The sequence below is a fragment of the Syngnathus scovelli genome, chromosome 21 (assembly GCF_024217435.2).
Source record: "Syngnathus scovelli strain Florida chromosome 21, RoL_Ssco_1.2, whole genome shotgun sequence".
NCBI classification, from domain to species: domain Eukaryota; kingdom Metazoa; phylum Chordata; class Actinopteri; order Syngnathiformes; family Syngnathidae; genus Syngnathus; species Syngnathus scovelli.
In genome coordinates, this window is record NC_090867.1 from 6,323,220 (window position 1) to 6,346,082 (window position 22,863).

General features: G+C 47.3%; 3 protein-coding genes and 1 long non-coding RNA gene across 10 annotated transcripts; 2 read left to right on the forward strand and 2 right to left on the reverse strand.

Annotated features, from left to right (window-relative positions):
* Positions 1-29: 29 nt before the first annotated feature.
* Positions 30-9,718, reverse strand: sec24c (SEC24 homolog C, COPII coat complex component). Of its 5 annotated transcripts, XR_007489189.2 has the most exons (26): positions 9,545-9,718; positions 8,335-8,511; positions 8,028-8,108; positions 7,738-7,867; positions 7,499-7,665; positions 6,730-7,311; positions 6,515-6,657; positions 6,217-6,285; positions 5,583-5,691; positions 5,382-5,509; positions 5,157-5,295; positions 4,969-5,084; positions 4,776-4,900; positions 4,506-4,697; positions 4,337-4,430; positions 4,149-4,265; positions 3,880-4,050; positions 3,703-3,799; positions 3,187-3,332; positions 2,973-3,111; positions 2,777-2,895; positions 2,447-2,626; positions 2,190-2,375; positions 1,984-2,073; positions 1,406-1,790; positions 30-102 (listed from the first exon to the last, which is right to left on the reverse strand). XR_007489189.2 is itself a non-coding variant. In XM_049758770.2 (25 exons), exons 2-25 carry the CDS (start codon positions 8,501-8,503, stop codon positions 1,650-1,652), a joined length of 3,630 nt encoding a protein of 1,209 aa, XP_049614727.1. In that variant the 5' UTR covers positions 8,504-8,511; positions 9,545-9,718; the 3' UTR covers positions 1,202-1,649. The 5 variants fall into 5 exon arrangements, 4 of the variants coding, with proteins under 4 accessions (XP_049614727.1, XP_049614729.1, XP_049614728.1 ...); XM_049758770.2 differs by lacking the exon at positions 30-102 and having other exon boundaries at positions 1,202-1,790; XM_049758772.1 differs by lacking the exons at positions 30-102; positions 8,028-8,108 and having other exon boundaries at positions 1,202-1,790; positions 9,545-9,717.
* A 691-nt stretch (positions 9,719-10,409) lies between these two features.
* On the reverse strand, positions 10,410-12,599 carry LOC125991773 (uncharacterized). Its single transcript, XR_007489445.1, has 4 exons — positions 12,461-12,599; positions 11,928-12,119; positions 11,357-11,454; positions 10,410-10,557 (listed from the first exon to the last, which is right to left on the reverse strand). It is a non-coding gene; the product is annotated as an uncharacterized lncRNA (long non-coding RNA).
* LOC125991767 (synaptopodin 2-like protein) lies at positions 10,453-17,625 on the forward strand. Its single transcript, XM_049760159.1, has 4 exons — positions 10,453-10,572; positions 11,747-12,132; positions 12,326-12,693; positions 14,553-17,625. The coding sequence occupies exons 1-4, from the start codon at positions 10,471-10,473 to the stop codon at positions 16,883-16,885; spliced, it is 3,189 nt and encodes a 1,062-aa protein (XP_049616116.1). The 5' UTR covers positions 10,453-10,470; the 3' UTR covers positions 16,886-17,625.
* Positions 17,626-18,873: 1,248 nt separating this feature from the next.
* myoz1b (myozenin 1b) lies at positions 18,874-22,629 on the forward strand. Of its 3 annotated transcripts, XM_049760164.2 has the most exons (6): positions 18,874-19,027; positions 20,163-20,249; positions 21,168-21,334; positions 21,396-21,465; positions 21,578-21,758; positions 22,179-22,629. In XM_049760164.2, exons 2-6 carry the CDS (start codon positions 20,165-20,167, stop codon positions 22,411-22,413), a joined length of 738 nt encoding a protein of 245 aa, XP_049616121.1. In that variant the 5' UTR covers positions 18,874-19,027; positions 20,163-20,164; the 3' UTR covers positions 22,414-22,629. The 3 variants fall into 3 exon arrangements, with proteins under 3 accessions (XP_049616121.1, XP_049616120.1, XP_049616118.1); XM_049760163.2 differs by lacking the exon at positions 18,874-19,027 and having other exon boundaries at positions 20,030-20,249; positions 21,399-21,465; XM_049760161.2 differs by lacking the exon at positions 18,874-19,027 and having other exon boundaries at positions 20,031-20,249.
* The last annotated feature ends 234 nt before the right edge of the window (positions 22,630-22,863 follow it).

Genomic DNA, 22,863 nt, shown 5'->3' on the forward strand with positions numbered 1-22,863 from the left:
TCAAAATGAAGCCAGCTTGGGAAGACGTGTTGAATTTCACTTTTGAAACAATCATTTTTATTAGCAGTCCCGAGAGGCAATGAGAAACGGGGGTGGCGGGGGCTACAAAAAAAAAAAGGGAACAAAACAAGCAAGATTATACAGTGAAGATCAATCCAAATAACAGAGAACAAAAGATTTCAAACACATTTGTACATCTTTTTGTTTGCGAAGGAACACAAGGTGATTTTGACTTGAATTTTGGTAGGTTCGTTAGAGGGTCCCTCTGTTCCTCAGGCGAAATTTCACCAGGACCGACACACGCATGCACTCACTCGCTAAAATAAATCAGTTGTGACATTAAACCCCTTTCATTAGTAAAAGCCATTTTCTGTTTATGATGGCAAAACAATCCATCAGAAGGCTTCTTCTCTATGAATTCTGTACAAATTATATATTTGATATAAATTTATGTATATATATATATATATAAACACACAGACTACTCAGTGCAGGTCCATTTGTCCACTTTACTCACACCACATAGAAATTATGGCGCGAGAAGGCCTGCAGCTGCCCCACAGGAAGTGAGAACTATTAGAGACACCACCAATCGGATCTACCAACCTGGAGCTTTGCAAAAAATAAAATGCTTAGTTTGTTTATTTTTTGTTAATTAATGCAGTTTCCTCCATGTGTCAAGTGGGACACCTCAGTCCGGACAATCAGACACAAGGGGGCGTCACACACACAAAATGTGTTTGTGGCGTAACTAATTGATCACGGTTGGTCAATGCGTGAGAACGGAGGACGATTACGTACGAGCAAAGGTGTTTCCATTAGCCGATGCTTCCCGTTGCATTAATAAACAAGCCCTGGCTGCAGAAAGTGGGGACACTTCATTAGGTACACTTAATGAATCCTAATAATCGAGTGTTGTCAATGAACAACTTGTTAACTACCTTTGTCTCAATCAGAAACTCCTATTAGTCTGTAAAGGTGAAGACACTTCATTAGCATGGCTGCAAAATCCAGCACAAGGGCCATTATGAAAGATAAAGCTCAATTTTGGTGACATTAAAGAGAGCAAATGTTAATTATTCTGGCATTTATCTGAACCTTTTTTTTTTAATAAATACAGTAACAGGCGCACACACACACACACACATACAGAGGAAGCGGATTGCTCTAAGGCGATAAATGATTAAGGGAGTGGCGGAGATCAGGTTACAGCATTTATTTGATTTCATTGTTGTCTTGCTAGCACGGAGACCTCCTATAGAACGGGATTGGATTCTATATAAAAACCATATATGAGAGAGGGTGCCTTAAAGAGCCTTTAGTCAGTGCTAGTCAATACATACAGTCCGGTTGCATACATTATTCTTCATTGTGTGTGTGTGTATGTGTGTGTGTATATACATACATCACCCTCCCTCCTCCCCCTCTTCTTCGTCCTCCCTCGCAGTCGATTTGAGGCAGAGTGAAGCTCTATTAACACCAGATTATCTCACACCCACACAAATTTCCTCATACGCTCACACATTGTAATGTGCCAGCTGTGGTGCTCCGCTGACAATGAAGAGATCATTAGGTAAAAAAAAAAAAAAAAAGACATGGGAAGAAGGGGCAGAATAGAAGGAAAGGAGAAGATGGCGGCGAAGACCAATCTAGCTGAGGAGCTGGCGGATTTCCTTGTGCATGTGACACAGGAAGTCCACGTAGGAAGCGCCGCCACTGGCGCTTTTGTCCTCCATCAGGAAGTGTCGGAAGATGAGCTCAGAGCGGTCCTCCTGCTTCACTACCACCAGCTGTGACAGCAGAGAGTGTGTGTGTGTGGAACAGCACAAACACATCATATTAATTTAGTTTTGCATTTTTGTTAAACCCCAGACAAAATCTCTAAAATGTTTGAGGGACACCCTGGAAATGGCCATGACTTCAAATGAATAATCATAAAAATGGTGAGTGCCCCATACTTGGGTTCTAAATCTAGAGGTATACCTTCATGTATCGTGACCGCTGTGCTCTGAAGGAGTCAATCATCTCTCGGAGTCTTAGCGAGAAAGGATTATCCAAGACAGGTAGACACGTCTGAAACATTTAAAAAATTAAAAACATAATTTCTCCAGGTAACACATATCTGGTTCAAAATACCATGGTGTAGAAGAGAAACATTCAAACTGAAAACACAACCAGCATTGTCTCACCATTGACGCGTCGATCTGGCCAAAATTAGATGTTCCAAAGATGTTGAGCAGCAGCTCTTGCTGCGCGTTGGCCCCCACCCACAGGAAGAGGTGCAGGCCCGTCTCCAACAGGTATACGCCCCCTTTAGACAGCCTCTCCTCCGACGCCCGCACCGCCACTGGCAACGAGCCGCTTTCCAGCTTCATCTATGGAAAAAGTAACCACTCTTAGAGATATCCACAATGCTAATTTATTTTTTTTCTTTCAAATTACATACCAGCGGCAGCAGGCGTGGGTAGAAAAACACGTGCGTCTCGGACACGTCCATGCAGCTGATGAGCTGTCGTAAGTAGGCCCTGTCATCCAGCGACACGTCGGCGGCGGGCAGCAGCAGGTCGCTCTTCAGCACGCAATTAAGGTAGACGGGCAGCAGTTTCATGCACTCGGGGAGGACCAACTGGAGAAAAAAAATTACTCCAAACGTTGGTGAAGAAGCTATAGACAGATTTATGTATTCCATGAGGGGACTCAATTATAACAGCTTAGATTTATAGCATTCCTTCAAAGGGACTAGGGATTTTTAACAGTGGACATTTTAGAATCGTACCTGACCAGCCGACGAGGGACTGGCACAGTTCTTGCGATAGCAGGCCAGGATCTGGGCACACTGGTTGACCAGAGTGTCCCTCACCGCCTTCGTGGGATTGTTAAGGATGCCGCGGAAAGCTGTGATAAAAGACAAACACGATGTGACAACTGAAAAAAATGAGTTCAAAAAAGTTTGAGAGAGTGCAGGTCCTCACCATATTTAGAGAGAAAGTTGATGATGGTGTCCGTCTCACAATTGCGGTAAAGGTCGGACAGTTGGGAGCAGCAGTTGACAGCCATGTTGTGAACACGTAGGCGCCTTTGGCCGCCGCAGTTGGTGTACAACACGGCGCACTGCAGGGGGGCACAAGCAACGAGTTTAGAATGAAAGAAACAATGAGCAGCTCCCCGGGAAGAATTACAACTCGCCTGCATGAGCGCCCCGGTCTCCTCACTGAGCTTATCGTCGTGCTTGAACTCCACCGTGACTGCCTTGTCGCAGTCGAGCCCGGCGAGCTCGACGTCGGTGGTGTTGCTCATGTAGAACGAGCCAAAGAAGTCAGTTGCTCGTATTCCTAAGGAAAACAAGAAATGGAAAAAAAACCAATGAGTCAATTGCAATGTATTTCCAAAAATAAACGTAAATAAAAATTTGGAATCAATTTGGTATTTGATAAATAATTTAATGTTTTTGTGCTCAAGCCTTGTCTTTGCCGCTACCTTGAGGCATCATAATGTTAAATAACTATGTTGAAGTGAGCAAAGGAACTTCTTTTCATCAATCCGTAGCCATGTCTGATTGCAAAGTTTTCCCACCATCTTGTGGCATTTGTAGGAAATTATTAAATGTTTTAGTGGGGGTGTCCATTACTCACAGATTGTTGTTATTCATGAAAGGGCTCAAGCCTCATCCCACCCAAATAACAAATGAAAATAGTGACTCACCTGTGCTGGTTCGAACCCTCATGACAGCATCAAAGCCCATCGGCTTCTGAACGTCTCGTCGAAGATCATTTAGGAACCTCTCCTGGTCCGACTGAGCCTGGAAAGATAGAAATAATAAATTAAAGCTTACAAGATCTGAAGACTACTTTTCAGGGTGTACCCTGAAGAATGTCCAACCTGGAAGTAGGTGTACTTGTAGACCGAGCCTCCGGTGGAGACGGGAACTACGGCGAGTGTCGCCACGTCCACGTACTGGTTGGGGAAGAGGAAGAGGTCCACGCAGCAGCCCTGTGCCACGCACTCTTTTGCCAGTGTGTTGTAGAAGCCCACCTGAGGCTGAAACAAAGACTGGACAAGACACCAAACGTCAGATTTCAGAAGTATTTGGAGATGGGGAGGGCCACACACATTTATATAGTATGTCAGGAAAATATTGAACTTCTTACCTTTTCCTTATCACTGCCAATCAGCTTCTTGTCTTCTCTGTTCTTGAGTTTGCCGGGGGCCTCGGCAATGGGCAACGAGGTGTGGAACATAAACAGCTTCCCAGAGCAGTCTGCCGCCTGAGGAACATCATAAAGTATTACACCCGTCACGGCGCAGAACCACCGAAACCCGGACAAACAAAAATTACCTTGAGCGCCTCCAGTCCGGCCTGTATAACAGGTCCAAAGACTGTCTCAGTCTCTCGAGTGTCTGCAAACATTTCCGGGATGTGATCCAGCAAACTGCAGAAGATGAAAGACATTATGTCACATGATACATTTAAAAGCCGCTACAAAACATTTGTTCTTTTTGCCCACCTTTCAATGACCTGCCGGCTCTCCCCAACGTTAACGAGGAAGCCGTCCAGCAGTGGCACGAACATTTCTGACACATCCGACACCACCAGCATCTGAGGCTGGGCCAGGCTGGACTTGACATTGTAGAAGTGCAACACCTTGTTGTAGGTCACGAAACCGACTCGCACTGCCGAGTCCAAGTCTGGGTTCTCTCTGGAATGTATTTGTTACAATGCACTCTATAAATATAGTTGAATGGTTAACAGGAGGTTTTCTTCCATGAGCACCGACCTGGGCAGCTGGTCCAGAAGCGTCTTGAGTTCTTGGCAGACAATCTTGACCATGCCGCTCTTGACGGCGTTGTAGGACACATCAATGAAGAAGATGAAGGCCGGGGGCTGAGGAATTTTGTTGTTCTAAAACCAAAAAGCGACGTGAGTGACTTGTCGAGTATGTTAGGATGTCGCAAGAGCGGAGCACTCACTTTACAGTAGTCAACGGTGGCCAGGAACTCGTAGCTACCCAGCGAAAGCTCCGGTCTGTCGTAGAAGTCCACTCTCTTGCCAGTGTGGTCCAGATGCTGGAAGTAATGAGGAGGGACTGGACACACACACACACATCCACAAAGATCATCAACAACTTGCATTAAAAGCGTAACACACACACACTCACCTTCTGTGACACAAGTGCAAAAGCCGCACTGGAAGCGGCGGCCTCCCTCGATGAATTGCATGTACGGGCACATGTAGGCCTTGCAGCGGTTGCAGCGGATGGGACCTCCTTCACCATGGTCCACCAGGTATGGAGGCACCTATCGCACAAACAATTGTGTAGTGAGATGCTTTGTATGGTTCCTTTTTTTGACATGCACAAAAAAATCTGAATTGCATTCCTGACCTCGTCCGGCGGCAGCGTGGCGAGGGGCTTGATGACTGCGGCCAGCGGCACCTGAGACTGCTTGGCCATGTCTGCCGTGCAGGGCATGTTGTACGCGGTGCAGCGGATAAACCTGGGGCTGGCGTTCCCTACAAATTCACACAAACGTTACAATCGCATCTTTTGAGTGATGACCAGCTCGGGGGATGTTGGAGGTCTCACCTTGGTCTTGGACGTGGAAGTCGGTGGTGACCAGTGGCGGCGCTTGACCCCTGACGCCTGTGCTGAATGGCTCTGTGCTCTTGGCTTTGTCAGCTTCGATTACTTGGATCTACAAGATGGACACAATGATTGTGAAGAAAAAAATAAATAAATACAACGGCAACTTTGAACAAACATGTCGCATTGACTAAGTAAGTCAAAATTAAATTAGCTACAATAAAAAAATCCAAAGTCTTACGCAGCCTCCCTTACATGACCTCCCTCTATCACACGCACGCACACAACCATCCACACAATTTTGCTCTAGTCATTGACCTTTCAAGGACACACAGTTAAGAATGTTGACGTAAACCAAAATTCCATCCCCAAGAAAGAAGGTAAATCCCCAGAGGCATGCAAGTGAAGACTAACATGCAGCAAATGGAGAGAATGTAGGTGAGGGGAGCAGGGGGTGGGCAAAACACTGATAAGACTCTAAAAATAAAAGCATGTGAAAACCAAGAGATCCAAAACACACACACACAAAAAGCAGTGTCCCTTTTCACTGACAGGAGGTGCGAGGTCAAGCGGTGGTGGGGATGTGTTTGGAAAGCCAGCACGAGGGCAAGGGAAAGAGCCACACGTGGACACTTACTGGACTGGGAATTGCGTCTGGGTCTATTCTATGTCTTGATTTCTGCACGGCCGGCATGTCAGACGCTTGCTTTACGTTCAAAAAAGTTTGTCCGGCAAGGTTGTGCAAAACAGGACAACAGTTAATCAACACCACAGATTGAAAGACACAGAAAAGGAGCAGCAGTGTGAAAACGTCGTGAGATGTTGCAAGAATTGTTATTCAGACAGAAATTGGTCAGTAGAAGTGGCTATTGCTACTGTCCGTCATGCGCAACTAGAGAGAGCTTGCGTGGAAAATGTGTATTGCGGCTTCTTACTGGGCTAGGAATGGTATCCGGGTCCACTCTTTTCTGTGCAGGTGGGGCAGAGCCAGGCGCCGGTCCCGGAGCGCCGTAATTGGGTTGGCCAGGATAAGGTCCCATGAAACCGGGCTGAGGCCCTCTTGGCTGACCAAATGCACCTGATGGGAGAAGAATAGAGAGCAGATAAACACATGTACAGTGGAGAGGTGATATGCACTCAGTCTGCTCACCATTCTGTTGGGGAGGGTACCCTCCTGGCATGCCAGGTTGGGGTGGGGGCATCTGCTGCGGCTGCAGCGGTCCAGGAGGACCTAGCGGGCCCTGTGGTCCTGGAGGTAAGTGGTTGCTCTGAGACATGGATGAGGGGGGCATCTGAGGTCTGGGGGGAAGGGGACCTGAGGGGAACGGGGGTTGCTGCTGAGGCGGCAAGGGGCCTGGGTACTGGCCGGAGGGGGCTGACGTCGGAGGATACTGAGTGGAGGTGGGTGGCTGGGTGGGGGCGAAGGACTGCTGAGGCTGCGACATGGACGGGGAGGGAGCCTGAGCCGGTGGGGGAGCCGAGTACGCGGGAGGAGGAGCAAAGGATGGCTGACTGCTAGGCGGAGGAGGAGCAGGGGAGGTGAATTGCTGTTGTGAAGTAGGAGGCAAAAATGAATGGGAAGGCGGAGGGGGGCCTCCGTAGTACTGCTGAGACACGGCAGGGGGCCCCTGGGTGGGAGCGGATGACGCAGGGGGCGGAGCTTGCGTGTAGGTGGGCGGAGGCGCAGCTGAGAAGGACCGACTGACGGGAGGCTGGGAGCTGTGAGGTGAAGCTGAGGAGACACACACGCCAGGGGGGTGTCAATCGACAAAGGCAATATTCAAATGAGCAGAGTTTCAAAAATGATTATTTAATACCCTCATCATACTTTGACTTCATTATGTATTTTTGACCAAAGAAGTTTAAACCGAAATAACTGAAGCGGCAATGCTGTTGGGTGCACAGATAAGTGTTCGTACCGTATCCGGGCCCGGCGGCGTTGGGCGGCCCGGCGTTAATTTGCAAGCCGCTCATCTGACTCGAGAAGTGTTGCATTGTGGGTGGGGGTCCGTAGTTTTGGGAGTAAGAAGTGGGCGGCCCTGACAGATTGGGTGCTCCTTGGTTGTACGACTGGGATGCAACTGGCCTGGAAACAACACAAAACATTAGAATCCCTTTTTTCACAATGACTATTGGAATGAGAAAATAGAATCGGTACCTTGGGGGCGCCTGTGTCATGGGCGGGGGTCCGTTCTGCATGTCACCTTGATGATGACCGCCATACTGATTGTACGCTTGAGGAGCAGATACAGGCGCTGGCCCCGAAGTGGGAGGAGCCCTGCCGTGACCTGGAAGACGAGTAGAAATTCCATTTGAGATTAAAATAACAACAACAACAAAACCCTCATCTGTCCCTAAAGTCTGATTTTGTGGAGCACATGACTATGCCTGCAGGTAAGGCGAGGACTGAATGATGGCAGAGTGAGAAGAGTGACAGAAGGGCGTTACCTAGGTCAAGAGGAGAGGACAGCTCTGAGACGGGGTTGGCTGGTACAGCCTTAGAAGGGAAGGTGGTGAAAGATGAATAACCTGAAATACAAGAGTCGAACAACAGGGGGGAAAAAAGGTTGGTAATGGCGGGAGGAATGATGGGGTGAAAATATCAGGCCAAGTGAAGGCAACTCAGATTGTGATTAGTGTGATAGGAGACAGCAGAACAAGGTTACTGGTGTGAAAGCGCCATCATCTAAAATTAAACCTCAGTAAAATAAGAACCTAGTAAAATTACCCTAGCCAGGCGTGTGCCGAGTTTTACCTTGCGGTGGCACTCCAGGCTGGTAGGCCGACATAGGGCCATTGTAAGGTGCGTAGGGCGGCGGGCATCCGCCGTCCAAGGGTGCAAAGGCGGGCTGCTGCCCGTAACCAGGCTGAGGCTGGACGTAAGGAGAGGCCATGGGAGTGTGCTGGTTTACATTCTCCTTCATCCCTAAATCTGGATGACACCGAGACAACATTATCAACTGTATAGATGGCAGCTATGATAAGACACGTCAACTATCTCCAAACTAGCTTAGCATAAGATGCTACTTTTATAAATTCCCTGACAACACCTTTATTTGCTTAAACTGGAACACACACTCTCCACTGAATGCCACTCACATTTCCAGGTCAAAGAAAATCATATTTGCATTGTGTATGATGGAGACAAGAATCAAACCATGAACCTCATCACTGTGAGAAAGATGTGCTAACAAATGGTTCAGAGTAACCTAATACATACAACAGACACACAAAAATCATTACAATCTATCAGTGTCAATCACTCAGCAAACAAATGTGCTCCAATGGCGGACATTTAGGCACTTTAACTGGAGAACTAACTTTTACACCAGGGGTATCATCTATCAAGACAAACACGGGATAAATGAGCGGGGTTTTAAATAATTTAACTACGGCAAGAAACACAATCGCCGTGTTGTTATTTTTGAGCGTGTCGGGGCCTGTAGCCAAAGACACAGTGTTGGGACTTTTGAGGGCGTGTTAAAATAAAAACACAAGTAATTACGAAATATGGGAAGTGGCTGATGAGGTAAACACAACAATTGAGAATGCTATTGAGGCTAACAGCGTGGTTGCTTCACTGCGGCATTACGGCTAATTCGCTAGCCCGGCGAACCTGACAGAACCGTAGCCACAACATACACAAGCTAATACATACTTTGACTGGCAACGACGGGTACAAAGTACTGCACTGTTGACTTACCAAAAGTCCAGAGTGATGGAACCGGCTAACTCGTGCTACTCGGCCAAGTCGCTTATGACAGCGGCGTTGCAATCAGCTGTGCGCACCACCACCACCGGAGCTAGCACGTTAGCATGCTAGCTAAACCCAAGTGACATCCATTTGCTTACACCGCAACTACTTTAGCCAATGCTAATTAGCATTAGCAAGCTAACAAGGCAAAAAAAGAGCCGGACACGCTCACATGTTACACCATTTTTTTTTTTTTTACATCAAAACCTACCTCCAATGTGTGAATAGTAAGGCGTCACTTTGCTCGTCGTGAACCGTTGACTCGGTTTAGCAACTGGAGCTAAAGGAAAAATGGATGTCGTCCCCGGGTGTCTCTCCCTAATCCCTTGGAACGAGAAGCGGACATTCAGCGGAACTGCTGCAGCGGTATGCCACGTCCACTTCCGCACTGCGCGGAGCCACTTCCGCCTGCAGGTCCCAATTTCACCTCATTCAGAGGTGATTGAAGTATCAACATTATTTATGTAGATATTTGTATTAAAATAAATGTAAAAAAATAAAAACAAATGGCATTTTTACAATAGCCGTTTTACTAACTAATAAAAAAAAAAACTTCTATGCACCTGTGGCGGAAAGCAACAATTTCAAATTAATTAAGTCGATTTTTCAGGTACTTTTTTTGTGCATTTATTTGTCTTTTTTACTTTTATTACTGACCAACAAACCTATAGTTTCGCAAATAGCCATGTTCCTTTTGTGAGAGTGAAATAAAGTCAACTGCATTAATAACAACATATTCATGGTCCTATTCAAGAAAACAGTTTGAAGGCATCATCTAAGATAGCCCAAAAAACAATACACCCAGAGAAATTTTAGACCCACCCCTACCCAGGCCCACTCTTGCTGAGCCCCCCCACAAAGTATGAGTGTGTGTGTGCGTGGGTGGGGAGGGTTATTTCTGGATGGTGTACAAGCAAGCATCCCCTCAGAGAATGACATGGCATGTGTTGAATAGAAGGGTGTGATGAAGGCACACACACTTGCATAGACACACAGACACACACACGCTGCTTACCCTCCAACGACGCATTCCCGTGGAAGCAGATGCAAGCCAGCAAGGCCCCAACGCCTGTCGTTCCTCGCAAAGTGTGAGCAAGCGAAGACCCTCGCACCCACACAAGAAGACCTGGAGCAGGGATGGTGGCGGAGGAGATCGTGGTCTCCCTTTCTGGGGGCGTCCCGTGGGGGTTCAGGCTCCAGGGAGGAAGGGAGCAGCAAAAGCCTCTGCAGGTGGCAAAGGTATGGCACAGGCATCCATTTTAGATGTACGGTCCTAATTATTGAAGCCTCTTTTAGAAGAAATATTAATGCCAGCAAAAAATTCTTTCATTGCTTGAATCTCCAAAAACTCAGGTGACCCTAAGGAACCAATCTATTAACATATCAATAATTCATTTTTTCAGATTGTTCAGTTGCTTACAAGCTTTGTTGTTTTAATGAGGTTGTTTTTTTTTTCAGCATTGAGAACAAAACAATAAGTAGTAGGAAAGATCAAGAAACATGACTGGTTCTCTTTATTTTGAATCTTCTGGCTATGATCTCTAGGTCCAAGGGTGTTTATTTGCCATTTTATCAAAATAGCATCCGCCCTCAATCCGACGCCCCGTATAGACACAGTGTTAATGCGACTAGGACCAATGAGACGATATATCAGCCAGTTATTCTCAAAGAGACTGAAAAATGAATCATGAAGTGCTACTCAACACAACTCAATATCTTATTATAGTGATGCCCACTGTGCCCCCCCGTGTGATTCATTTGTGGGTCACAAAACAGTGTGTGTGGCACACATTGGTGGAGTCAAGTTTCAAACTGAGCCACGTACAGTGGTAGCTGTTCGACCTTCGATCGTGAACGTGCTTTGGATTTCATGCATTCCATGCTAGTCTGAAAATGAGGTTGAATCATCTCAATGCCTTTTGGGTTCTCTGTAATAAGGACATTTGGATTGTGACCTTGCTCCCGCCCTCCGACGCTAAGCGTGCATCCAGCTGTTGATGTGTGTGTGGGGGGGTGGGCATACCTCAGATAAGCCTGGTCAGGGACTGATGGGTCACAGAGCTGCAGGATAAGAATAGCCTCTTTAAGAGGAGTTGGAAGCCAGTCATGGAAAAAGGCCTCCTGTTCACACACACAAAGATAGACACATCATGCACACACATCACACAGCACAGCACAGCACATATACGTGTTCCTGTATTTTACTCATGTTACTTTCTACATTTGGTTTTGATTTCTCCCAAATAGGCTTTATTCTGGGTATGCGGGCGACATATGGTTGAATGACAGGCATGCCCCTCTCTGGGCTTTACGGATGATGCAGCTGTCCATTATGCTCACATGTGCTGCATGCCAATAGATTGTGAGTGTGGGTGAAAAATTGCAAACATTCGAGATGCAGTTGTTCTTGCAGGTACGCCGTCGCAGCAAAGCATGCAGGGCGGGGCTGAAGGAGCACGATGAGCTGGTTGCCATCGGCGACCACCCGTGCGCTGACCTCAGCCACGCCCAGGCCATGATCCTCATCGATACCCAGAATGCTACGCTGCACCTGAGGGTCAAAAGGTCCACATCGTACCCGGCTCGCTGCTCACCTCCGCTTCTCTCTGTGAGTTCCTCCACCGAACCCAGCGGTGTGACCTCGCCGCCGGACAGCGAGGCCTACTATGGAGAGACGGATAGCGATGCCGACACGCTCTCGCAAGCGCACCGCCGCCAGCGCCGCACGTCTCCTCACGCTCGCTCACCCGCCCGTTACGACAACCGCGGGGAGGAAGAGGAGACATCTGAGATGAGTGGGTAAGGAAGAAAGGACAGTAGGATCACAGTTAAAGTCGATTCATAAAATATATTCTGATAAAATCATGCATATTAAAATGGTGCACACCATTCAAGCTTTTTAATATTTGCCGCTTTGTGAGAACATTATTTTGGAGGGTCTGGAACGGATTTATTGCATTTCCATTCCTGATTTGCCCTTTTCACCTTTAAGCTATGAGAGTGCTAACGACGCTGGGGGACCAATGCAGGGCCAGTGGCACGGTGTCCCACATAAGGACTTCATCTACCAGCCCCCGCAGCTGGGGTGGACCACCCCAACCTCCAGCGTCACCCCGCACTCACTCACCCCAACTCCGGAGCGGGCCCTGGCGGAGACTGAGGGCGAAGGAGACAGCGGGTTCCAGGACGCGGGGGCCTCCGTGGGTCTCGCCGCCTGCCCACCTTTGGTGTCTCCTGAGCGGGCCAAGGAGGCCATGATGCTGGGGTCTGTGAGTCAGCTGGTACCCATGGTGGGACCCCAGCAGGGGCCCGTGAGCGAGGAGCTCACCACCACCTACATGGACAAAGCTCGGCAAGCCAGTGAGTAAATAAAATGCAATCACCCGTTTATTTCAGACACATAAACATGTAGGAGTGACAAAACAACAAATGTTTCCTTACTGCCCTCCAGTGGCCATTCACTGCAGTTTCCACATGACGTCAAGGTCTATTCCAGGCCTGAGTGATTTTGTAGTACTATGCTAAGCCTTATTTACATAAATATATTTATAGAATCACACCCCGAGGCCACATGAATGCACATAGTCTCCATGATCATAAATATGTATCATCTTGCTTACATTTGGGATGTTTAGGTTTACAATGAGTGTGATAAACCTCATCTTAGGCAGTCATGTTGTGATAGTTGATAGATGTGACTTCATGTGTCATAAAATGCTGAATATATATGACGTAAGTAGGGGTAAAATATCGCGCGAGGCGTTCAGGGACGGGCCGTTTCTCGTGTTACGCGTTACACATTCAGCAGTGTGGGAGTCAGCATGTCTTTGATAGTAAGTGACTAGTATTTAAATTAAGCAATGAAACAAACAGGGCCTTTTAAAATCCAAATTATGGCTCACATATTTGAGTTAACCATGCAAAACATTTTGGCACACCTCTCCCGGCGTACTGTATTAGATTCTTATTTGCACGCATGCCCAATGATGACATGGCTCCCTAAATATTTCCGGGTGAGGGGGTCTCCTGGTTCTATGTGTGTGACAGGTGTTTAATGCTGGTCAGGCGGACAGGAATAGTGGCTTGACATCATTCGTGGCTTTGGGTGGCGGGACGGAGACAACAAAAGGTCTTTAACACCGAGAGAGGGAGCAGCCACTAAGTGTCTCAGGGTAGCACAGTGCGTGAATGTGTATGTGTGTGAGCGCTGTAGGAGGTCCCGGGGGAGGTTAAACATACACACACATAAAGTTAGTCTTGAAAAATGAGGGACCCGACATCTCATTCAGCACTTGGACACACAAGGCGACACAAAGGTAAGATAAAAACGATCGATCAATATTTATGAAATCAAAAGTTTCATGTTGCATTATTTTGATTTAGAAGCTATCACAGGTTTTATTTAATATTTGTATTTAGAGCTTTAGGGATACATCCCAAAATAGAATTAAACCAGCATATTGTTTAAATAACAGCCCATGCATAATTTTGTTGCTGTTCAATTAAAAGCATATAGCTCTACATTTTGTGATTTAATCAATACATATAAACTATTTATGTTCAATAAAAAAGAAATTTAATTGCGACTAATATTTTTTTTCTTATAGTTTTGTAAATTTCTGTTCATATTATTTCAAAACCGATTCTTTCCCAATAGTAACCATACGATTTGGCGTTTCTGTTCTGTAAAATTTCAGTTCAGGAAGAAAAAAAATTCAAAGAACTAATTGGGCAGTGACAATATTTAATTTTTTTATGTTTAAATTAGTATCTATTGTATTATTTTGTTTGTTATCCACGTGGAACTAGCAAAATGTTATCATAGTTTTAAATAGTGTCGGACTCAACAGGGTTACATTCTGTACACAGGGGACAAAACAGAATGGAGTCTGTGATCTAACCATCCTGGACTGTGTGGCTCATCGTTGGAGAGCAGCAGGAATTCTTTTTTGTAAATCCTAAATACATATGGCTGTCTGTCACCGCTAAGCTTCCCTGTCACCGTTCAGAACCAGGAAGCCGGATTAGGGATGGGCGTGTACTAATACCAGGTATCGGTATCAGGCCGATACAACTTTATTTTAAGGTATCGGGGACTGAGGGCAGCTTCCGATACCAGCCACCAATACTGCAATACAATAACAGTACTACCACAATAGTATTTGTGACTTTTGTAACTACTTTTGCCTGTCCTGACCTTTTACTTTGTTCTTACACAGAGCTGCAGCGTGGGGAGAGTTTGGTGGAGAAGCAAGTTAAAGAAGCTCGCACCAAATGCCGCTCTATTGCCTCGCTGCTGACTGATGCGCCCAATCCAAACTCCAAGGGGGTGCTTATGTTCAAGAAGCGTCGGCAAAGAGCCAAGAAGTACACGCTGACCTGCTTTGGCAAGGCTGAGGACGACCAAGGGGGTGAGAGCACTGAAGGGGAGACGGAAGAGGAAGGTGGGAGCTCCATCCAGAGCTCCGAAGTGGACGAGGAGGGTTTCTCAGCCTCGTTTGACCCCACGTGGGATAGCGGTTACTTAGACCTGCTGGACAGGAGGAGTGCCGCCTGCCCGTCTGCCACTGTCAATCACAGCCCGGGGCTAGATAACTTGACCTGTGTGGCACCTGTCAGTCAAATTCCAAGCTTGGAGGTGTTCGACCTGGAGACCATGAAGCAACCGGACACGGCTATGTCTTCAGCTCCAAACGTACCTCTTGTTAATGGGGGTCCAGTTGCCATAAGCCGGGCCAGTGTTACATTAAGCCCCCCTTTGACACCCCCGCTTATTCAAAACGGCAGACATGGCAATCTCAGTCCAAACCTTGATCACCAATTAAGTCCTGCTGCTCTCAATCGCACGGCTCGCACCTTCACCTCCGGTCCTACGACGCCCGGATCGTCCGTGACCTCTGTGATGTTCCGCCCCCCACAGCCCAAACCGGCAGCGGCCGTCTCCATGGTGACCATCACGCCTACTCACTACCCAGCAGTGGATGGGAGGAGAGCGGTGTCCAGCGCTTCACTCTATATCCCGCCTCGCAACAATGGCGTTGCACCCTCGGCCTGCTCCTCGGCCCTCTCCCCTCCTTCGTCTTTGTGTCCATCTGGCCTCGTCACTCCTCATGATTCCCCAATCCATGCTGCTCAACCCTTCTCCCCTCCGCAGCCATTTCACTCCCTTCCTTCCTTTCAAACACCTCCCACCTCTGCACTGTCTCCAACTTCCCCGGTCCAAGTGTCCACGGTTCCCCCCACTCAACTATCCCCAGTGGCCCATCCTTGCATCCCAGCTGCCAAGAATACAGCATCAACCCCTCAAATCTCAGCCTCTGATTCACTGGCTACTCGCGAGCAGCGCATCTCGGTGCCAGCTGCTCGCACTGGCATCCTGCACAACGCCCGCGGTCGCAGCAACAACAAGCCAATGTTCAGTGCCATTCGAAGCAAAGAAGTGTCTCCCAACCCTGCTTTGATGTCCATGGTGCAAAACATGGATGACCGCTTTGTGAGAACAGCGGGCGTGGAGTCACCTGTTGTAACAGGTGGTGAGGCCGGCCACGAGTCCGGACCTGAGGAGGACTGGATGCGGCTGGGGGCAGAGGCTTGCAACTTTATGCAGGCTCAGCGGAGACCCAGACCGCCCCCTGTGGCTCCAAAACCGACCACCCCTCAGACACCTCAACTGGGAGGGAAAGGGGGTCAACTGTTTGCCCGCCGACAGAATCGGATGGATCGCTACATTGTTGAACGGAGTCCCTCCGCTGCCCCGGCACCATTCTCTCCTTCCCAGACCAGGGAGCCTTCACCCACACCGTCACTCCCAGCTACCTGGAAGTACTCTTCCAACATCCGTGCCCCTCCTCCCATCAGCTACAATCCTCTTCTGTCACCCTCATGCCCTCTCAAAGCCCAAAAGAAGGTGGAGGTGACAAAGTCAGGACCAGCTGGATCCAAAGGGAAGAAAGGCACCAAAAAGCAGGTGGATGTCATGAACCACCAGCCCTACCAGCTTAACTCGTCTCTGTTTACCTATGGGGGTCCACCGGATGTGTCTGCCAGTCAGCAGCAGAGTGGTGGTCCTCAGAAAACGGCACGAGTGTATGAGGTGAAACGCTTCTCCACACCCCCTCCGAAGGCCACCAGCCCCGCCCTGAAGGTGATCGTACCTCGATCAGCCACGACTCTCGGAGAACCGCTGTGGCGTTCCGACGTCGCCTCCCCGCCACCCCAAATCCCCTGTCATCCTCAAACGCCTCCCACCACCTACCAATCTCAGTGGTGCCCAGGGCCTTTGTCCCCTCCCCCTGCCCCCACAGCTCCCCTCCCTCAGCTCCCCACTTTTGCATCACCTCCAAATGCAGTCCAGTCCCCTATGTTCTCCTATCCCCAGCAAGGTGACAGGCAGTTTAAAAGCGCCCCAGATCTGAGCCCTCTTGGACCCCCTGGCATTACCCAGCAGACATCCACTGGCAGCCAGTACACCAGGGTTCCCAGACCCAGATTCAGCACCTCCAACCTGGGCCTACAGCCTTGCGTGTGGCGCCCCGGCTCCACCGCGCACTGAGCTCACACATTCTAGTCTGGATTGAATACAAACAATTTTATTTTAAAATGGAGTCCACATGTTTTGAGTTTGGTAACAGTTGTTCTGTGGACACGTGTTTGATCTAAGAAGCAATTTCGACTGGCAACAAGGTAGAAAATATGATCCACTTTCTTTCTGGCATACTTTGGCATCTTGATGCCGTTTGTTGACATTTAAAGGCAACATGGTAGTTTTGCAAATGTACCAGAGATGAGATTAAAAGATGAGCAGATATGAAAGTCAATATAAAGATGTTGAATAAAGTGTGGAGGATGTGGGAAGGAGATTTTGAGTTTATTTCAGGAGAATTTTAGTTGAGGATCAGAAGGTGGATGAAATACGATAAGATCCAATGAAGTCTAATGAACTTCATGTTGTAGCAACATTCAAAGTAGAAGCACCAAGTAGTCATACCTTTTGCACCATTCTTGTAATTATCCAAACACATGCTATTTTATTTTCTTTCTAATGTTATGAAGTATTGATATGATAGCTTTGGTTTCTGTTAAAGGTGAGTCACCAAGTTTTGAAGCTAGGACTATCCTGGCTAAAATTTATGAAAACGACTGAACGTGACTTACTCCCACTTCTGTCTTCTGTAGTGTTTTCCATAAATGTCACACAAAAAGCGCTAATTGCACCTATGTGGAACAAGATGTGTCTTTTTTGTTTCTTGTCCACCGAGACACGACGGCTAAATAAAAATAGACATGACTCACCTCAGCTGTCACTCTTTTTTTTTTCCCTGTTACCTACGTCATCGGCCCCTTTTACACCGGATCTGTCATAAATCCTCCTCATCTCTTTATTTCTTTCTCACGTAATAGGTGCAAACTTAATTTGACAGCAGTTTTAATTGTACTGTACTTTAACGCCTATTAATTTGGGGGCCTTGAGGATTTTTTCCGATCACCACCACATGGGGGCAGTGTAAGATTGTTCTGAGACTTGAAGCTCACTGCTATAAGCTTCAACACAGCCTTTGGCACAGAAGCTTGGACTCACTGTTTATTGGAGCCCAATCACAGAAGAGAGAAAATATTTTTATCATACACAAGGGTGTCCAATTCACACCAAAACATGAGTCGCAAAAATCAATAGCAAACCTATGCTGTGAATGGAGAACCTGGATTTGCTAGACGAATGGATGGCAGTTGTGAAAGCTGTGAGTTTCCATCATCGGGTGAGAGCACGTTTGATGATTCTCCCACTAAAAGATGAAATTCGCCTTGGAGTGTTATAAAAGAAGTTACAACGCAGCTGGCCTACATTTTACTGGATGGTCTCAAAGTTGTGAAAGCCAAGCAGACAAGTGAAAAAAAAAAGGGGGATACAACCTTTGACCCTTGACTGGGATCAGGTGACTTTGGGGCTAAGTTTGGCTCCTAGTTTTTGCCACTGCGTGCTTGGCACCAAAATGGGTTGAAATTAAACATGTCAAGGGACCGGCTGGCTTCTTGAACCACTTTTTTTTTTTTTTTTTTGAGCGCTATGCTCTTCCCCATTAAATCACGGCTCACTGCCTTGCACACAATCGGCCATTTCACCTATTTTTGGAGCCGTTAATCTGCGGTTATTTGGCACGGTGTTAAACTCATAATTCTGATGGCTTTTTCGCGCCGTGGTTGAGAACGAATGGGTGACGGGGCTCATTTTGTCCCTACGTTTCCCTCTGTCCTCACGCAACTATTTCCATGTCATTAATTGTTTAAATAAATATTAAAGGGATATCATACGTGCAATTTGTCATTTGCGTCTGGAGCAGTAGAACTTTTGGAACGTTCTAGAAGTGCCAGCAGATTTTTTTTTAGTATATATGGAACACACGTGATCATTTTGATCAAGTCAAATCTGACGACGGGCTTCCATTGGCGTTTCCTTGAGTGAGACATCAGCAACCTGCTTCTGAACTTGAAACAACACACCCACCACCCTGGGCGACCCCACCCCTCTTTCACACCATCCACAGGAGGACACATGTCCACAGCTAAAGAGTGACCCTTCCGATAAGGTTTCACTCTGTCCAGTGGCAGCCCAAGACTCGAACAATCCAGTCAACCTGGAAGTGGGGAAAACCTCACGGGACCTGAGACTTCCTGTGTTTTACATCCAAATTCTTAGGTAAGACGTACGTGTTTGTATGTGTGGGCGACAAAGGCCTTGAGCGCTGATCTGGCACTGATGCAATTGGAGCTGTTGAATAATTCAAGAGCCAGTTTAAGTTCAAGGACTTGTTTACAGTCAGATGCATTTGATTTGTGTGGTCAGCAAATTTTGGCAAGGCCTTGAAAGAGACCGCTACCAATTTCATTTCATATGCGGTTTATGTATTCGGGAAATGACCGATGCTCAGGTATGTTTCAAAAGACACTAAACGTAGGCCAATAGTAGGAAGTCGAACTTTTAGAGATTGGTGTGTACTCATACCAGTGAAAATATACGTTTCCATGTCTGACTTTATGCCACCCCAGCTGTCCCCTTCCAAGAATTATCTCGGAGCTAAAACAGGTACCTGGGTGGGCGGGTGTTAAGTGCGGTGGAAGGGTTATGTGGTAACAAGACCTCTCCGCACTCCTCGCACCTCGCTCAAAGCCGAATATTACTGAAAAGCAAAAAAAGCCGTCATTATGGTGTGTTCGTCTTAACGCACACGAACAAGTAGCTGAATCGCAGGCTTGGGAAATGGCTTCAATTACAGAGGATGAAACGCAATTACATTAAGCGGTCTCCCTGTGGACGAGACCCCTTCTACCGCTAACAGGGACTCACCTCCAGTCGTACGTAATTGCTTTCGACCGACAACCCTACCAGCGTCCTCGACATGATCATGGCGGAGTTGGCAAGACGTTGTGTAACATTATCATCAACAATGTGCTGTTATATTTATTAACGCTGTAGCCACATTCCAGTCTTAATTGGATCACATTTCACTAGCACCATGTTGCTAATTCTGTCATGACACCCCCTCTCCCTTGATTTACCTCTAGCCCCAGTCGCAAAAACGCAAGTCAACATTTAACCAATAATAATTGCTGATATTCTTAGTGTTGTTTTACGTCTCCTTGTTGCTGGTGACAAATCGGCTCCCAAAAGAGTCAAGCCCACTATTTACTTCCCTGTGTCTCTCTAATTGCTTTAAATGCTTGTCTCCAAATGAGTTTAGCTCTAAGAAGAGGATGAATGAGTGCACGCAGGCAAAACAACACGCTTAAAGACTTTCAAGTCAACGCTTGTCTTTTTTTGTGTGCTTCCTCAGCCATGTCGCTGACAAGTGCGGCCTCCTCCAACAAGAGGAAGAAGGCCAATAAGATCATCACGGACTTGACCAACATCAGCCAGAATGGTAAATATCTTTCTGTAATATATTTTTTGGTGGCATGTACTGTATTTAACATCAAATACGTACTTTGGTTGTGACCTGCTGTTTCTTTACGTCTTCTCATTGTCATCACATCTGCGCCGACACGACATTTGTGTGTTTTCGCTCATGCGGCGGCTTATCCCGCTTTATCCTCGTATTTTGCTCCAGCTAATGCCCACTCATCCATCCATCATCTCTTGTCACTGCAAGGCCTTTCAGCACCCCCCCACCGCCTCCACGCTGTCCGTCTGTCTGAAACCCCCTAAACAAAACCCCCTACCTCCACCCGTCTGTCCATTTTCCTCACAGTCAGCAGTCAAGCTCCGCTTTCACATTCTTCTGAATTAACGCTCAAATCAATATCCCCACGGGAGAGTTCACTTTGCTCAGCAGCCTCAATTATTTTCTCTCTCACCTCACACACACACAGACACACACACACACACTCAATAGACACCCACTTGCACAGGTCTGATTTACGAGCCCCCCGGCGAACGGCTCTCCGCAGCATTGCAATGCCAACTCCCCGTTTTGTAGGAAGCAGAAAAATCCATCACATCCCTTGGAGAGAGAGAGAGTGGCGGCGTGGTTCAGGATTTCCCACCGTCCAAGCATGAAAACCAAACCATGACATCCCCTCCCCAACCTTCTGATTACGTTGACCTACTGAGTCTTAGTGTTCCCCTCGGTACCACAAGTCCACATCCCCTAACGTCATCCGACTGCTATAATTCAGTCAGAACAAGGCAGATGAATTTACAGCGAAAAAAAAGCTTCTAAAATTATGTCATCTTGGTTTTGTGCTCAGGCTAAGACAATAAAAGTGTTCCTTTGGCGCCACCTTAGTGTTGTTTTACGTCATGATAAAGAGATTGGTTGTGTTCCTCTGCTGAATGTTAGATGACGAGTCTGACCCCGAGGCTTCCGAGCTGAACCTGGGCACCAAGATCAAGGCTCCGAAAGACGTGATGCTGGAGGAGCTCTCGCTGCTTACTAACAAGGGCTCCAAGATGTTCCGCAAAAGGCAGCAGCGGGTCGACAAGTTCATCACGACCAACGAGAACATGGTGGGAGAAAAGTATGGAGTTGTTGGCAGGCTGGGACTAAATGTTCTTTTCTGTATTCCAGCAGAACCTGCAGAACCTTCTGATGTCACCTCCCCCTGTCCCGCCAAAGCCTGAGATGCCAAAGCAAGATGGTGAGGCTACATGGACTGCTTTTCATAGACTGACCAATAAATCGTTTTTTTCGATAAGCTTTGAGAAAACATATTTTTTCCTCAGTCCATTTGTCTTATCGCTCGTCCTCAGCGGTTCCTGAAGATGAGGCCAAGGAATCCGAGAAGGAGAGGAGGAGGAGGGAGTATGTTCGCACCTATGTGTCGCCATGGGAACGAGCAATGAAGGGTAATCAGGAACTGATGGAAACCATGAGAGCCAGTATGCCTGGACCTAGCAGGCTCCAGTTTCCTCAGTACAAGAGCTTTAACAGGTACATCCCAAAATAACTAGTCATTGTTTACATTGCCGGCAATCTGTATGCGTTGCTAAGACAACAGAGAGAAAAGCTTTTTTGTCGGTGCAGCGCAAACACACCTGTAATGAGGTTTCCCACCGAGACAACATGTACGACCCAGACGTGATTAACTCAAACCTAATGTGATCCCTTGATCTTCTCCTAAGGCTCTTAATGGTGGATGTGGGTGAGAACCACGCTGTGGCATTAGGAATCGCAGCAGGCGTACAATGACATTTAAAGGACAGGAGGTGGACAAAAGTATTGGGACAAAACTGCTCATTGATTAATTAACTTAACTTTTTTGTTCGCTCAAATCAAACATATCTTTGTCCTGTATGAAAAATAAATACCGTATATAATAGTATCATAATAAAGAAGTTCTTTTCACGACAGGACTGCGCTGCCCTTTGACGGCATGGAAAAGCGCTACAAGTTGATGCCGTTCAAGCCGCCCGACCTCGGCGCCGACCCCGACGAACTTGAGCCGCTGCCCCTCCTACAGGCCGACATCCGCTTGCGACCCTCGTTCAACCGCACGCCCATCGGCTGGGTGTGCAGCGAGGACTACACGCACATCCACATGGACCTGGACGCCATCCCCTTTGACGGAGAGAGTGACGATCTCTGAACTTACACATTTGTTTATATCAAACAGAATAGCGCCGTTTTCTGTTTAATGCATGGGAATGAAACGTGACTACTCAAAGCTATTTTTCTTAAAAAAAAGAATTGTGGAGTGTTTTTGGTGGGGGCAATCTGAGAGGAAAAATAAAACATTATTGGCGGCCCCTATGGTGAACTCTGCCGAGCCCTCCCCACACATTTATTTGAAAATAAAAATAAAAATCCCCTGCCACTGTCTAGAATGTTTATCTGTGTGTGTGCAGTGACATTTTTCTGCCTTAGTCGAAAAAAGGTTGAGACTGTGCCTAAGATAATCACCCAGCGGCATTATTAAATGACAGGCCAGCAAATGGTGATGGAAACAGGATCCAAATCGAGGAGTATTATGGTACGCCTGACCTCTCACGCTCGGCGGCTCAGGCTGTGGCTACAAAGCGAGGCTGGCGGGTGTCAA

Coding starts and splice junctions, on each gene's coding strand:
- LOC125991767 (XM_049760159.1), top strand. CDS start 10,471: ATGGTGGCGGAGGAGATCGTGGTCTCCCTTTCTGGGGGCGTCCCGTGG. Junction 10,573..11,746: donor AGCCTCTGCAGGTGGCAAAG/GTATGGCACAGG, acceptor TTGTTCTTGCAG/GTACGCCGTCGCAGCAAAGC. Junction 12,694..14,552: donor GGACAAAGCTCGGCAAGCCA/GTGAGTAAATAA, acceptor GTTCTTACACAG/AGCTGCAGCGTGGGGAGAGT.
- sec24c (XM_049758770.2), bottom strand. CDS start 8,503: ATGAAGGAGAATGTAAACCAGCACACTCCCATGGCCTCTCCTTACGTC. Junction 4,051..4,148: donor TTGGCAGTGATAAGGAAAAG/GTAAGAAGTTCA, acceptor TGTCTTGTCCAG/TCTTTGTTTCAGCCTCAGGT. Junction 3,333..3,702: donor GAGGGTTCGAACCAGCACAG/GTGAGTCACTAT, acceptor TGTTTTCCTTAG/GAATACGAGCAACTGACTTC.
- myoz1b (XM_049760161.2), top strand. CDS start 20,087: ATGAGTGCACGCAGGCAAAACAACACGCTTAAAGACTTTCAAGTCAAC. Junction 21,335..21,395: donor TCACGACCAACGAGAACATG/GTGGGAGAAAAG, acceptor TCTGTATTCCAG/CAGAACCTGCAGAACCTTCT. Junction 21,466..21,577: donor TGAGATGCCAAAGCAAGATG/GTGAGGCTACAT, acceptor GCTCGTCCTCAG/CGGTTCCTGAAGATGAGGCC.